General features: G+C 32.4%; 2 protein-coding genes across 3 annotated transcripts in view; both read left to right on the top strand.

The window, feature by feature from the left end:
- Positions 1–1,571: 1,571 nt before the first annotated feature.
- LOC111632759 (tigger transposable element-derived protein 1-like) lies at positions 1,572–2,779 on the top strand. The gene is made up of 2 exons (XM_023377283.1): positions 1,572–2,182; positions 2,251–2,779. The coding sequence occupies exons 1-2, from the start codon at positions 1,572–1,574 to the stop codon at positions 2,777–2,779; spliced, it is 1,140 nt and encodes a 379-aa protein (XP_023233051.1).
- Positions 2,780–5,404: 2,625 nt separating this feature from the next.
- Positions 5,405–13,514, top strand: part of LOC111632731 (P granule abnormality protein 1-like) — a 42,597-nt gene continuing 34,487 nt past the window's right edge. Inside the window, exons 1-2 of one of the 2 annotated variants that reach the window (XM_023377240.1) lie at positions 5,405–5,570; positions 5,639–6,138. In XM_023377240.1, coding sequence (XP_023233008.1) covers positions 5,564–5,570; positions 5,639–6,138 — 507 coding nt within the window. In that variant the 5' untranslated portion in view covers positions 5,405–5,563. The remainder of the gene's footprint in view (positions 5,571–5,638; positions 6,139–13,514) is intronic. The other variant, XM_023377239.1, reaches the window with a different exon arrangement.

Below are 13,514 nucleotides of genomic sequence, written 5' to 3'. Positions count from 1 at the left end.
ACAGTCTCCAAAAATCGTGGAACGCTCAAAGCTCACTCCATTTGTTCCACTGACATATAACGTTTATGGATGTAAAGGACAGCTAGATCTACCTTAATCACTTTAGTTCCTAGCAATTTTTGATATAAATGTAATTAAACATAAAAAATACTTAAAACTGAAAAAAAACAAAAGAAATGTGTTAATTTTGAAGAAAAAGCTTCAAAGTTTAACTTCCTATGTCTCGCCCTTCTGTGAAATTTAACATCCATGAGTCATTGTTTACACATCTGGATGACCTTGAACACAGCTGGAGTTGGATTTCTTTGGGCATTCTCATAGACGTCGCGGGAGGACAAGGGTTTAAAGTAGGGTGAACACTAGCTGGCCATATATTTTTTAATATTTTTTAAAAATTTGGAGAGTTAAAAAACATTCCAAAAATTCAAAAAAAAATTTCAAAAATGGCCTTAACTCCTTAAGCCCCGAACAATTTTTGATATTAATTTAATTAAACATAAAAAATACTTAAAACTGAAAAAAATGAAAGAAATGCGTTAATTTTGAAGAAAAAGCTTCAAATTTTATTTTCCTTTGTTTCGCCTTTCTGTGAAATTTGACACTGATGAATCATTGTTTACACAGCTGGATGACCTTGAGAACAGCTGGAGTCAGATTTCCCAGGACATTCTCCTAGAAGTCTCGGGAGGCGATGGGTTTATATTAGGGTGACTACTAGTTGGCCGTATATTTTTAAATATTTTTAAAAAATTAATTTTTATCGTGATTTCTGACCCACCCCTGACTTAATTAAACTTATATATAATAAAATCTATTAATTAAAAAAATTAAAAAACTATTGGAGGTCGTTTTTGACATCAGAAACTAGCTTTAAATAACTTTACCGAAGTAAAATCCGTGCACTAGAACTTTAGAACGATTAATTAAATTTGATAAAAAAATCCCATTAAAAAACAATTAAGCGTTAATTGCGCGTCATTAAAGGTTGATTAAAATCGCGATAAAAGTTTTTCGCACGGGCAAAAAATTTTGAAAAAATTTGGGGACTTAAAAAACATTCCAAAAATTCAAAAAAAAATTTCAAAACTCCCCTTAAGGACCACGTTTTATGTAATGCTATGTAACTTGCCCGAGATATCTCGGGCTTGAGGCTTAAGGGGTTGGACTGTGGCGAGGAACTAAAGGGGTTTTAATTAACTCTTAACATCCAGATGTCAGTGATTTGTTTTTAGAGTGAGCTTTTGCAATTTGGGGATTCCCCTTGTACATGATACTTACCATCGACAAGTCGCTATTACATCATTCTAAGTTTTGCATTGAAAGATATAAACTGTAATTGTTTTGAAATTAAATTTTATTTTAGCGGTGTTTTGTTCATTTTTATAATAAGTAGCGAGTTTAAATTTTGCTGATTTCAAGTTGCAGTAATAAGCAGCACATTTTGATTTCTGGATTGAAACGTATAAAATGAGTGTCGTAAAGTTTTATTTTTCATTAGAAGAGGTTTTTGCCTTCTCGATATCATAAGTCTAAATTTTTCTAATTTCTTTTTTAAGATTTTATTTGGCCCAATGGAGAAAAAAGAACATCAAAGACAATCAATTTTGTTGGAAACAAAAATTGTAATTTTAGATCGCTTAGCAAAAGGAGAAGGATCTACGGCAATTGGAAAACATTTTAATTTAGGCGAATCTACTGTAAGAGTAATTAAGAAGAATGAAGTCGCAATAAGAAAATCTGTCATTTCTGGTACAAAATTAAGCGCCAAATTATCATCTTACTCAAGGGATGTATTATTAGAAAGAACAGAAAGAGCCCTCGCAATTTGGATTGAGGAACTAATTCAAAGAAGAATTCCTGTAAGTGGTTATTTAATCCAGGAAAAAGCTCTTCTGTTTTATGAGTCAATGAAACAGTCAGAGCCATCAACTTCCACTTCCCAGGCTGGTAAAGAATTTTCAGCTAGCAAAGGATGGCTAACCGGGTTTTTAAAAAGAAATGCACTTCATAATATCAAGATTACAGGAGAGGCTGCGTCAGCAGATGAAGGAGCAGCAAAAAAATTTCCACAGGAGCTAGCAAAAATTATTGAAGATGGGGCCTATTGTGCCGATCAAGTATTTAACGCTGATGAGGCGAGGCAGGACTGTATTGGAAAAAAATGCCTAATCATACTTACATCGTAAAGGATGAAAAAACTGCAAATGGACATAAAGCAAGTAAAGATTGAGTAACATTATTACTTTGTAGCAATGCATCAGGAGATCAGATGTTGAAACTACTCATAATAAATCGATATCTTAGACCACGTGCTCTAAAAGGCAAAGATTTAAAACAACTGCCAGTTTATTGGATGGCTAACCTGATAGCCTGGGCGGCAACAGCTATTTTTACAGAATGGTTCAATAATTGCTTTGTACCAGAAGTGGAAGCCTATATGAAGGAAAAATCTCTCGATTTTAAAGTTTTGTTAATTATTGACAATGCACCAGGTCATCCACAGTTAGAACATCCAAATGTTCAAGTAGTATTTCTTCCGCCCAATACAACAAGCCTTATTCAGCCATTAGATCAAGGCATAATTGCAACTTTTAAAAAATATTACATTAAGCGAACTTACCAATTCATCTTGAGTAAACTAGAAAATGAGTCCTTAACAGTAAAAGACGTGTGGAAGCAATTTTCTATTTTTGATTATTTGATTCATGTTGCATCTGCTTCCGCTGAAATAAGACCAACAACTTTAAATGCCTGTTGGAAAAAGGTTTGGCCAGCATGAGTAACAAGCAATACAACCATTCAAACATCGACACTATCAGATGAAATAATTACTTTGGCACATGAAATTGGTGGAGATGGTTTTAATACTTTCAGCCATGATGATATAGATGAATTGTTTGTGGATGATGCCTTAAGTGACAATGATATTATTGATCTAACTTTAGATGTCTTCGTAGGTCTAGAAGGTGATAATGATGAGGAAGGAAAACCAACCCCACTCACTGCAAAATTAATTTGAGAAGGTCTTCAACTTTGCAGTAAATTAGAAAATCATTTTCTTATTAATGACCCCAATTCTGAACGAGCCTTTAAATTACAACGTGAGCTGCAGAACTGCATGTCTGGATATCGTGAGCTACATAAAAAATTAGTAGAATCATCATCGCAAAGTTTAATTACTGATTACATTGACTTTTACTGAAATTACTGAATTACTGAAAGAGCTACACAGAATGAGAATGAAGTTTGTGAAAATCCATTGCCTTTACTGCAAATATCTATTGCAGAGACAGTCTCTTCTGATGATGGTGATTTGGAACCACTTCGCAAACGGTGCATAGCGATAATGATTAAAAAATGTAAAACTATATTACTTTTCAATAAAATAAACTGAATTAAGTTTGAATACAAGTTTATTTTAAGCTTTTATATGAATTTCTTTCAGACATTCGAAGTAATTTATTAAGCAGCCTATTTCTTTTAATTTCTGCAAACTTTTTTATGCGGTTTTAAGTTAATTTTAACTTGTTGTTTTGGTTTTATGCAATTTTAGAAAATTACAGAACGTATCCCTACTTTTTCAAGGCAAGTAAAGTCTTTTTTTATGCAAATTTTTTATATGCGCTTTTCTGTAGAATGTATCCACCACATAAAACGAGACCTTACAGTATATTGAATAATATAGAAACAAAAGAGATTATATTTTAAAAGTTCATTTTAATATAAAAATTGTGATGCATAGCGACATCTAGTATCAAAAACGTTCCGATGTAAACACAAAAATATTCGGGATCGCCCACACAGGTCAATGAGGTCAACACGAATATTTTCAGGAACAACGTAGGACAGGTTAATAAAGTGCTGTAAGAAATATGTTGACATACAAGAAGACTAGACTATATCAAAAACTAATTGTGAGCTAGCCGGGGGCACGGGCTGTTCCTGAAATGCCACTTAATCGGCGTGGGCTGGCAAAGCCCATTCTCTTTGTTGAGGATGGCTTTAGGCGGGTTTTAAATTGAGTGGGGAGGTGTGAGTAAGTCAATAGGGGTCCAAATAATTAGACAGGGTGACACAGGTTCAACAAATAACATTTAATATAATCTAAATTTCTAAGTTTAGATACAAAGGATGCATTACTGTTACTTATAGCTAAAGAACTACTTAACTAAAGAACCGAGAGAGAGAGTTTACAATTCTACAGATAATATATCTCATAAACTGATGTTCCCGATCTCATTGTATAGGACGTCAGTAAAACGCTCCTGGATCGGTGGAGTTGACCAGTAGTCTTCCTTTATGAGAGACGGGGATTATGGCAGGAAGGCAAGGGTGGCAGGATGAGTCCAGTGTTCACTGATGATGTTCATGCCCGGAGGACTGTGTCCAAACCCTTTTTATACCCGTTTTCAGGAGAGCTGACTGATGCTATGCATGATGTAACCCGTTCTAAGTTTGATTTGTGTCCAGATGTTGTTTATGTTAATTGTCAGAAAGCGAACGTTTCGACAAATTTATTACCTCTTTATAGTATGATTACTCATTCTACCTCATAAATTTGATAACAGATGTCAAACAAACTGAATTAATTGCTGGAGGTGACTAAGGACAGAGTTTGTCTTGCAACCTTAGTAATAATTGTTACTTTGTTTGTATGATAATTTGATCAGCTTTATCAGTTTCAAAATTGGACAAAATGGATGTGTGTGGGTTTTGTCATCCTTTCCCCATTTGACCTTTTGATCTCTGATTTCTACATAAAAAAAAAATAATTCTTAATTTATTTAATTATTATTATTTCTAATTATTCTTGTTTTTTCACTCCCTCTTTGGATGTCACACTAATGAAAAATGTTTATTTTTCATTATTTTTTGATATATAGGTCCTAATTTACTGGAGGAAAAATATAGTTTCCTCCAGTAAATTAGGATCAGGCCAGAAACTTCTGGACCTTACTATGTATTAATATGTAAACAGAACTTAATGGAGATTACAAATTGCACGGCAATATCCCATGAATTACACCTCTTTAATTATGAAATTCTTAGGAACTATTTCCAATTTTGAAATCTGTCATTTAGACTGAATTCATACTGAAAAGAGTTATTAAAATAATTTTAAAACTTATTAGCAGGCTTATTAACTAAATTTTTTATAGCATATTATTTGTTATATTCTTGGTTGTGAATCACACAATTTAAATCTTATTAGAAAAAAAATTTCAAACAATTAAAACTAATGAAAAAGCAAATAGGTACTACAAAATCATTATTTTTAAAGTTTGGTGTACAGTGCATGAATAATAGAGAATATCTAAATTTTTCATAGTTTTCAATAGAAAAATGTATCATATACATATATTCTGTGAGGAATAAATTTTTTGTCTACAGATAACTTAAATCTTAAAATTTTGTGCTTTAGGTTTCAGAGTCTTTATCAGTTAATGAAACTGAAGAAATTTGTGCCAAACCTGTTGAGAGGACAAACAATTCAACAAATCAACTCCAAGATGTTTTGCCAATTCAAGGAAACTTTAATTTTTTGCAAGAGTCACAGATTGACATGGAATGTAAGTTTTATTTTAATTTGAATTTTGATTTTAGAGAAGTCAGTGATAGCATTTTTATTAACTTGCAGCTCCTCATATGGATCCAGCTGTAGTAGTGGCCCATCCCATGGCTCCCCCACCAAATTCATCCTATCGACATTCTCAGTTTAATTCAGTAGCTGCTACTACTACATCACAGGTTATAAGTGAAAATGAAGCTCCATGTATTCCTACAACTATAGTTGTTCCACTTCAGACAATACCAGTTCCATCACCAGGCAATCCGGCTCTAACCCTCTCCCAAGCTGCACTTAATCATCCTCCTCAAGATTATGATCCTAATCAGCCCATACCTACACAAACATTTACTAATCAGAACTTTGTTGCAATGCAGAATATCATGACTGTTGTTTCTCCATATGTTCCCGTCACTGTTCCTGCACAGCATTTTACACCAGACAATATATTACAACAGCAGTCAACAAACATCATTACATCAGTTGAAACTCCTGCTGTTGAACATGCTGATACAGGTGACAATAATGAGATTTCAGAGAAGAACAATGGAACAGATGATAAAGAAACTGAGGTAATTTATTAATAAAAACTTTTTTAAGTTTATTGAAGAATCTGGATTAAGTAATATTTAACTCAAATTTATTAAATAAATTTAAAAATGTTGAGTAATTTCAGAAAGAAAATTTCTTATTTATTAGAAATATTGTACTATAAGTTGATTTTACATATTTTTAGATACTTTACAAAATATTTTAATTTCTAAAATAAGAAGAGAGTAAATAATTGTCCCCATTATAATTTTATTGGTATGATTTGCATAGATTTTGATTTCTTAAGGATGAAGATACTTATAAAATTCAAAGAGGTAAAGATAAAGTGTTTAATTACAATAAAAAATATATTGCAGTAATTATTGCAACAGATGTCTTAAAGTGAGATGATTTTTCAGGTGAAAATTACAATATATCTATGTATGAATTGAAATGTTTATCAAGTGTGTTTATAATTTAAGTGATTTTCAAACTTTTCAAGCATATTCCTTCTTTCTCATAAGAAATTCTTTCGCCCCTAAGTTTTCATAACTAGTGTCCAGAAAAACTCCAACAAGTTTGACTAGTTTTTACGTTAGAAAAAGAAAACACTATGAACTATAAACAATCATTGGAAAGGTGATGAAAAGCTGAACATTATCTTTTATTTTTGTAATTCTACAAGTCCTTGCCATCAGTCAATTTGTTTTCAGGCTTGCAATGCAAGTTTTTCTACACAATTTTGATTTGCATTTTTCAGAAAGTATTTCATGTGATTAATCAGTTTATCCATGCTTTTATCTTCCATTCCTTTTCATAAATGGCTGCCTTGGGAATTGCCCAAAAATTCTCAATTGACCTAATTTCTGGCTTGTTTTCAGGATGGTCCTTTTGTAATGAAAGGGAAGTTTTCTTGTTGCTGGTAATCCAATACAATTTTGGTATGGTGAGAACTGCTTAATCTAGTCAGAAGACATATTCTATTTGATAATAGTTCTTCTGAACATAAAGTATCAGGAAACATCATATATAATAATTTAAATATCACTGCACGTTGATAGCAAGGCTTGGATTTCCTGATTAGGGCTCATCAACCCACTCCTTTCAGTTCCATTGCAACCGAAACCAAAATCTTTGCCCTTGAGTTTCTTTTTCTGCAGAAAACTTTACATTGGCAGGTATAGAGGAGGTATCACAGGTATAAAATCTATTACCATTAACGTCAAGTGTGAGAGGGTGAAATGAGATTTATCATTACAATGAACAATAACAGTCTACACTTCATCTTTGCCAGTGATCTTTCTGTGGTATTTAATGCATGTTTTTGTTTTAAAGTCTTGAAGAAGCAAGTGGACACTTGTTAAAATCATATTGACCAATAGTTTTCTAGTAATTTATTATTCTAATAAAAATAACACACCACACCTGGAAATACATAATAATGAACACAGAACCAATTACTGGTGTCTATAAATAAAAAAATCAATCTCTGTACAAACGTTTTCTAACTTGGAAGGAGTTAGAAAACATTTAGAGATTGTTTTTTTATTTATACACACCGGTAATTGGTTCTGTGTTTGTGATTATTAGAATAAAATACAACATAGAATTTTTATGTTTTGATTTTGTTTTATTTTGAAATATAATTTTTTACTAAATAAAATAGTACAGTAGAGCATTGTTTATCTGAATCAGTTGGGGACTGGAGTTGTTTGGATAACTGATTATGTACGAATAAATATATTAACTTATCCCATGTTGAAATTTTTCTCCGTTGCGTGTTGCTTTGCGTTGAATTTTCGTCAATGTTAAGCCTAATGTAAACTTTTTAAAATAATAATCATGGCTATTGTGTCATTAAAAATGAATTCTTTATTTTTTACAAAATAATTCTAGTTTCTTTTTGACTGAACCAAATATCAGTTTGAGTCATAAGTAACTTCTGATGCAGCTTAGTAGAATCTATTCATATCTACCACTATGAGTTACTGGGACAAATAAGTTTTTGTTTTCACTATATAGAGGGTTCAGTTGGTCTTCTGTCATCTGTTTTGTGTGATGCATGTTACATTAAACTATTTTTCTTAACCTTTGAAANGTTTTTATATTTTTCAATATATTTATTTTGTTTGTAAAAAGTAAAGAAATACTTTTTAATCTAGTATCAAAAATGTTCAATTCAGCAAGACACAGTCCGACTGGAACGCTTTCGGTTAACTGGTGTTTTGGTTGATTGACTTTCAGATAAACAACACCTACAGTATTTACTTTCAACAGTGCTTATACTGTATATTTTTGAAACTTTGTTCTAATTTTAATAGTGTGAGTAAATTTTAAAGGAATTGGGAATTTAATTATATATAATCTTTTATAATAATACAACATAATCATATCATAAACAGTAAACAGAATTTTTCAGGGCTTGTTGAATGAAAATTCAGATATCAGTCATCTATGTAGATAAGACATCTTAATTTTGTAAAACAAACCATATTATAATTTGGACAGTGTATGCTCAAATTGAATTTAAACTATTACATGAAAATTCATTATCAGATACCTATCAATATATAAAAGTTAATAAAGATGACTGAAATAATAATAGTAATGCATTCTCACTAAATTATACAAGGGCTGATCATTTAGTTTATGAAATAATTTTCATGTTTTCTCCTGTGCAAATTTATGGGAAAATCTTGATTATGCTGCAGATTAAGTGATTGTCCTTGTATATTTAAATTTGAACCGTGACCTCAGATATTCCTTTAGAATTTTTGAATTATATGAAATTCTTATTGGAAATAAGGAAATAGGAATAATGCTTCTACTTCTGAATTTTCAGTAGTAATAAAACCTATGGATATATATGCTGTGTTTTTTCATTGTAGAATATATATAACATAGGAATTTCAAATCAAATAAATAAATAAATGATGTTTGTCTAAAAACATTTGTAACAAATATAACTTTGAAGAAAAGATAAAAAGCTGTTTGTTTTTACAGTGACAGGAGAAATCTTTCCAGTTATATTCATATCCATGTTGTTATAGAATAATGAAGTATCTTACTATTTGAATAAATGAAAGTTTTCAACCAAAATTAGAACCCATGATGAATTTAAGTAGCCCACAAGTGGGAGTGACTACTAGAGGGTTAAAAGTATAGATTACATTTTTTTTAAATTTTCTTTGATATGATGTAGTTCTTTATCATGATCTGTCAAAAAGAGAATCAATAGAATGGTATCATCCTGGTTCTCCAAGGCCAAGAAATCAAAGGTAACACAATTCAATCAAAGAAAATCATGAGCATGATATTTTTGGAAATTCTAAGNTCCACCTCTTCCTCACAACATCTGACTACCCGGCATAATTGGTGACTGCTCCATTTTCATTTTTTTTATGGAACAGTACAGTTAATTTATGCTGCGGAACGAATTATATGTTTTAACATGTATTTCTATGGGAAAATGCATTTCATATAACAGACTTTTCACTTAGCGGACATGCACGTGGAACGGATTAAGTATATTATACGAGGCACCACTGTATATATAAATTTGCAAAAACAATAATGGTGTACTACCACAGTTCACTCTTGTGTTACAATGGAACAGAGACAACTGAATACACTGAAAAGCGACAACACTGCACTAGTTCACACTACAATCAGTATTGCTGAATCGTTGTCTCGCTGCACCAGAAGTGACACAAAGCGCAACTCACAAAACCTATGGCACAAAGCATGCCATTTTCAAACTCTCACAAATTATTTTCAGTATTTTGCATTAAAATCTTGTGACCCCAAGATTTCACTAAGCGACCCCAAATGGGGTTGTGACCCATAGTTTAAGAAGCCCTGCTCTAGACTGTTGGCTGCGAGCATTTTACATAATTCGTGATTTATTTTTGTGTTTTTCCTACTTTGTACAAGACTATGGTAATATCTTCAGTTCTGTCATTGATGTCGTGCTTACACCCATGTTGTATTGTACTGTTCTTCTCAACATATTGAAATTTGCATTACAATTTAGTTTTTTTATGGATGTTTGTTTGGTTGTTTTTGCTAATATTCTAATTTTTTGTTATGGTCAAACTGTTATTTTTTTTTTGTCATTTCATTTCCATTTGTAACAAAAAAATGTTTGAGTTAATTTGTCTGATTAATGGGTATAATAAATATACATAGACATTGTTTATGTAGGGTCGAAAAAAGTTTCTACTCTGTGTTGTTCATGAGAAAATGTACAGTACACTAAACTTTCAGTTAGATGAATATTCTAATTTTTTGTCTAGGAGTTGTATGTATATAAAACACAAGCAGACTTGTCCAGTTCTTACATAAGAGTCCAGCTATAGTCTACAGAATGATTCTTGTTGAATTAGATTCTGAAGATCGTGGGGAATCATTACAGCCCCAGGAATGTCATGGAAACGGATCAATTTGCAAGTGGTGGTATCATGGTCTGGGATAGCATTACTCTTAATGGTTACTCTGAGCTTCATAGTTTTGTAAGGTGTGCCATGGCTACAAGAAATTTTGAAACTCAGTGTGAGGTATTTCCAAGGTGTTAAAGGAGCAGATTTCATTTTGAGAGACAATAATGCCCATGCACATAGAGCTATACTTGTCAATGGATTTCTTGACAATGAAAATATTCATCACATGAAATTGCCAGCAATATCTTGGGATGTAAATTTCATAGATCATATATGAGATGAGATAAACTTAAAGTTTGCAGATTGAATTCTTGGAAATTTTTAGCATGATTAGTATGATGTTACTTGAGAAATCTGATAATTCTGGAACAAGTTTCATGTACAATGAATTATTTATTCAACCAAGCGACAATTATCAACTATTTGTCTCTCAACAAGTCTGAATCAAAAGCTCTCTCCTTTTTTCTCTCCAATTTTGAGATTTTTCCAGGGATCTTCAGATTTGATAACCTCACTTCCATGACACCAATATGTGAGATTTTGTAGGAGTTTTTAGATTTGAACCCCACTCCTGAAAACCAATATGTGAGAAGCGAAGGGCATAGAATTATTTATTGGTTCTTAAAATATTCTGACAATATTAATATTGGGTTGGGGAAAAAGAAATCCATTATTTTTATGTTTATTTCAAGACTTTATTTAACATGGTTTGGATTGTCCGACTTGGGTCAAATATGCACCGTTTTGTTTTATACTTTGTTGCCATTTTAAAGGTAATTTCATAATGCCTCTCTCTTAGAAACCCTGGTCCCTATTAGTGAAAAACTCAACTAAGTGATTTTTACAATCTTCTCTTGATGTCAATTTCTTATCACTAAGGAAGTTTTGCAATGATAAAAAAAGATGGTAATTGCTTGGTGCCAGGTCCAGATTATAAGGTGGATACATCAAAACTTTTCAATCAAGCTCCCTGAGTTTCTGGCGAGTCACTATAGATGTGTGTGGCCTGGCATTGTCCTGATGAAACACAACATCTTGCCTGTTGGGCAATTCTGGCCGCTTCAAATGGTCCAATAGTTGACACTAGAGGTCTAAATTTAGTGTTTGGCCATATGGAAGCAGCTCATAGTAGATGATTCCTTTCCAGTCCCACCAAATGCACAGCAAAACCTTCCTGGCCGTTAATCCTGGTTTGGCCACCCTTTGAGCTGCTTCACCGCATTTTGACCATGATCGTTTTTGCAGAATATTGTTGTATGTAACCCATTTCTCATCCCCAGTCATCATCCATTTAAGAAATTGGTCGATTTAATCCTGTTTGGCCAAGACTTTGCAGATGGAAATTCGATCCATCGTGTTTTTTGCATCAATTCATGTGGCACGCAAACATGAGCTTCTTTTTGAATCCAGCTTTATGCAGATGGTTTAAAACTGTTTTGTGGTCAATACTTAGCTCCCTTGGTGATACTACTACTGCTAACATCCCTGTCTACTTCGATCATTTCCGTGATTTTATCGACATTTTCGACAATGGGCTTACCTGTGTGAGGTGCATCTTTAATATCGAAATTACCAGAACGAAATCGATGAAACCAAAATTGCGCATAATTGGCTATGACAGTATTGAGACCATAACACCATTCACAATTTCAGCCTCATGGCTTGCATTTTTGCCTTTATTGAAGCAAAATTGTAAAACATACCTAATTTTCTCTTTGTTAACTTCCATTTTTTACACCCTAAAACTCACAACTGAATCAACCAATCAAAAAACTGTAAAAGAATTTTTTTTAGTATGGAATGTCACTTTTCCAACGAGCACAAGTCTGAACTTGTTTCATCAATACTTTACAAGATGTATATCACTGAAGCCATCTAGCAACAAAATACCAATTTTGCTTCATCTGTAAGATTACTCTTATATGTGTGGAAATACGATACATACATTAATTAATAATGATGATGGAAAAGATTTTTAAAATATCTCCTCAATATTTTAATAAAATTGTTATAATTTTAACATTAAATTATAATATTTATGTTTTGTATTTTCAGAATGCAATTATGAAGTATGATCAGGTAATTGAAGTGTTGGAATTTGCCAAAGAACTTCAGAAATCCTTCAATGTTATCTTTCAAGAGGTGAGTTATATATATATATATATTATAAGGTATACATTTTTTCTTCATCATATAAAAATGTTTACATGTTGCTTTAGAAATAATTTTATGTGGTAAATAGATGAATGAATATTTATTATTCAGCATGCAAAAATGAAAATGTTTATACAGTGGTGCCTCGAATAACAGACGCTGCGAACAACGGACTTTCCATTCAGCAGTTACGTGAGGCGAACAACAAACTTTCTGTGAACAAGTGCGAATGATATTTTCACTCTTTTGCCATTGCCAATGACAATCTGCTATTTTTATAATATATTAGTGTTATTAGAATATATTATTAGTATATCTGAAGTACAGAGCTTCTGTTGGGATTTGGCTTGCTCCCTTGTTTATTACATATATCACCTCAGTGCAAGGTATTTACATTTATTCAAGTGTTGTGCAAATCATGGCTTCTAAAAAAACAGAAAGGTGATTTCATTTGAAACAAGACATCATCAGAAGGAGTGAAAGTTGGCAAAAACTTCCTTGTCAAATGGGAAGAGGTTCAGGAGTTTACCAACACTCATTATCCAAACAGAGCTGAGGCCACCAGGATCAATGATCTCTACAATGACACCCTTGCCCGTCATTTCCAACAGTTGTTGAAAAAGAGAGAGAAACAGATACCCTGGACATGACTTTCAAGAAGCCAGCTGCCAAATAGCAAAGGATAGAACAAGAGGAGTTGACCCTGCAAGCTCCGGTAGCCTCTCCTGAATCTGACTCCAATTAAAAAACAATAAAAAGAGACCTGCTGCAATGTGTAAAAAGTCTGTATCTGTATGAATGTGTGAAGAAAGTGTTCCTCCACC

This window comes from Centruroides sculpturatus, unplaced genomic scaffold, assembly GCF_000671375.1.
Source record: "Centruroides sculpturatus isolate CEXI.00-Female unplaced genomic scaffold, Cexi_2.0 scaffold239, whole genome shotgun sequence".
NCBI lineage: Eukaryota > Metazoa > Arthropoda > Arachnida > Scorpiones > Buthidae > Centruroides > Centruroides sculpturatus.
Note: the sequence above shows the minus strand (reverse complement) of the source record. Positions and strands in the feature narration are given on the sequence as shown.

Bases quoted from the DNA above. Each gene is read 5' to 3' on its own strand.
- LOC111632759 (XM_023377283.1), top strand. From the start codon at position 1,572: ATGGAGAAAAAAGAACATCAAAGACAATCAATTTTGTTGGAAACAAAA. The intron at 2,183-2,250 runs GTAAAGGATGAA...ATTACTTTGTAG, and splicing joins TGCCTAATCATACTTACATC to CAATGCATCAGGAGATCAGA.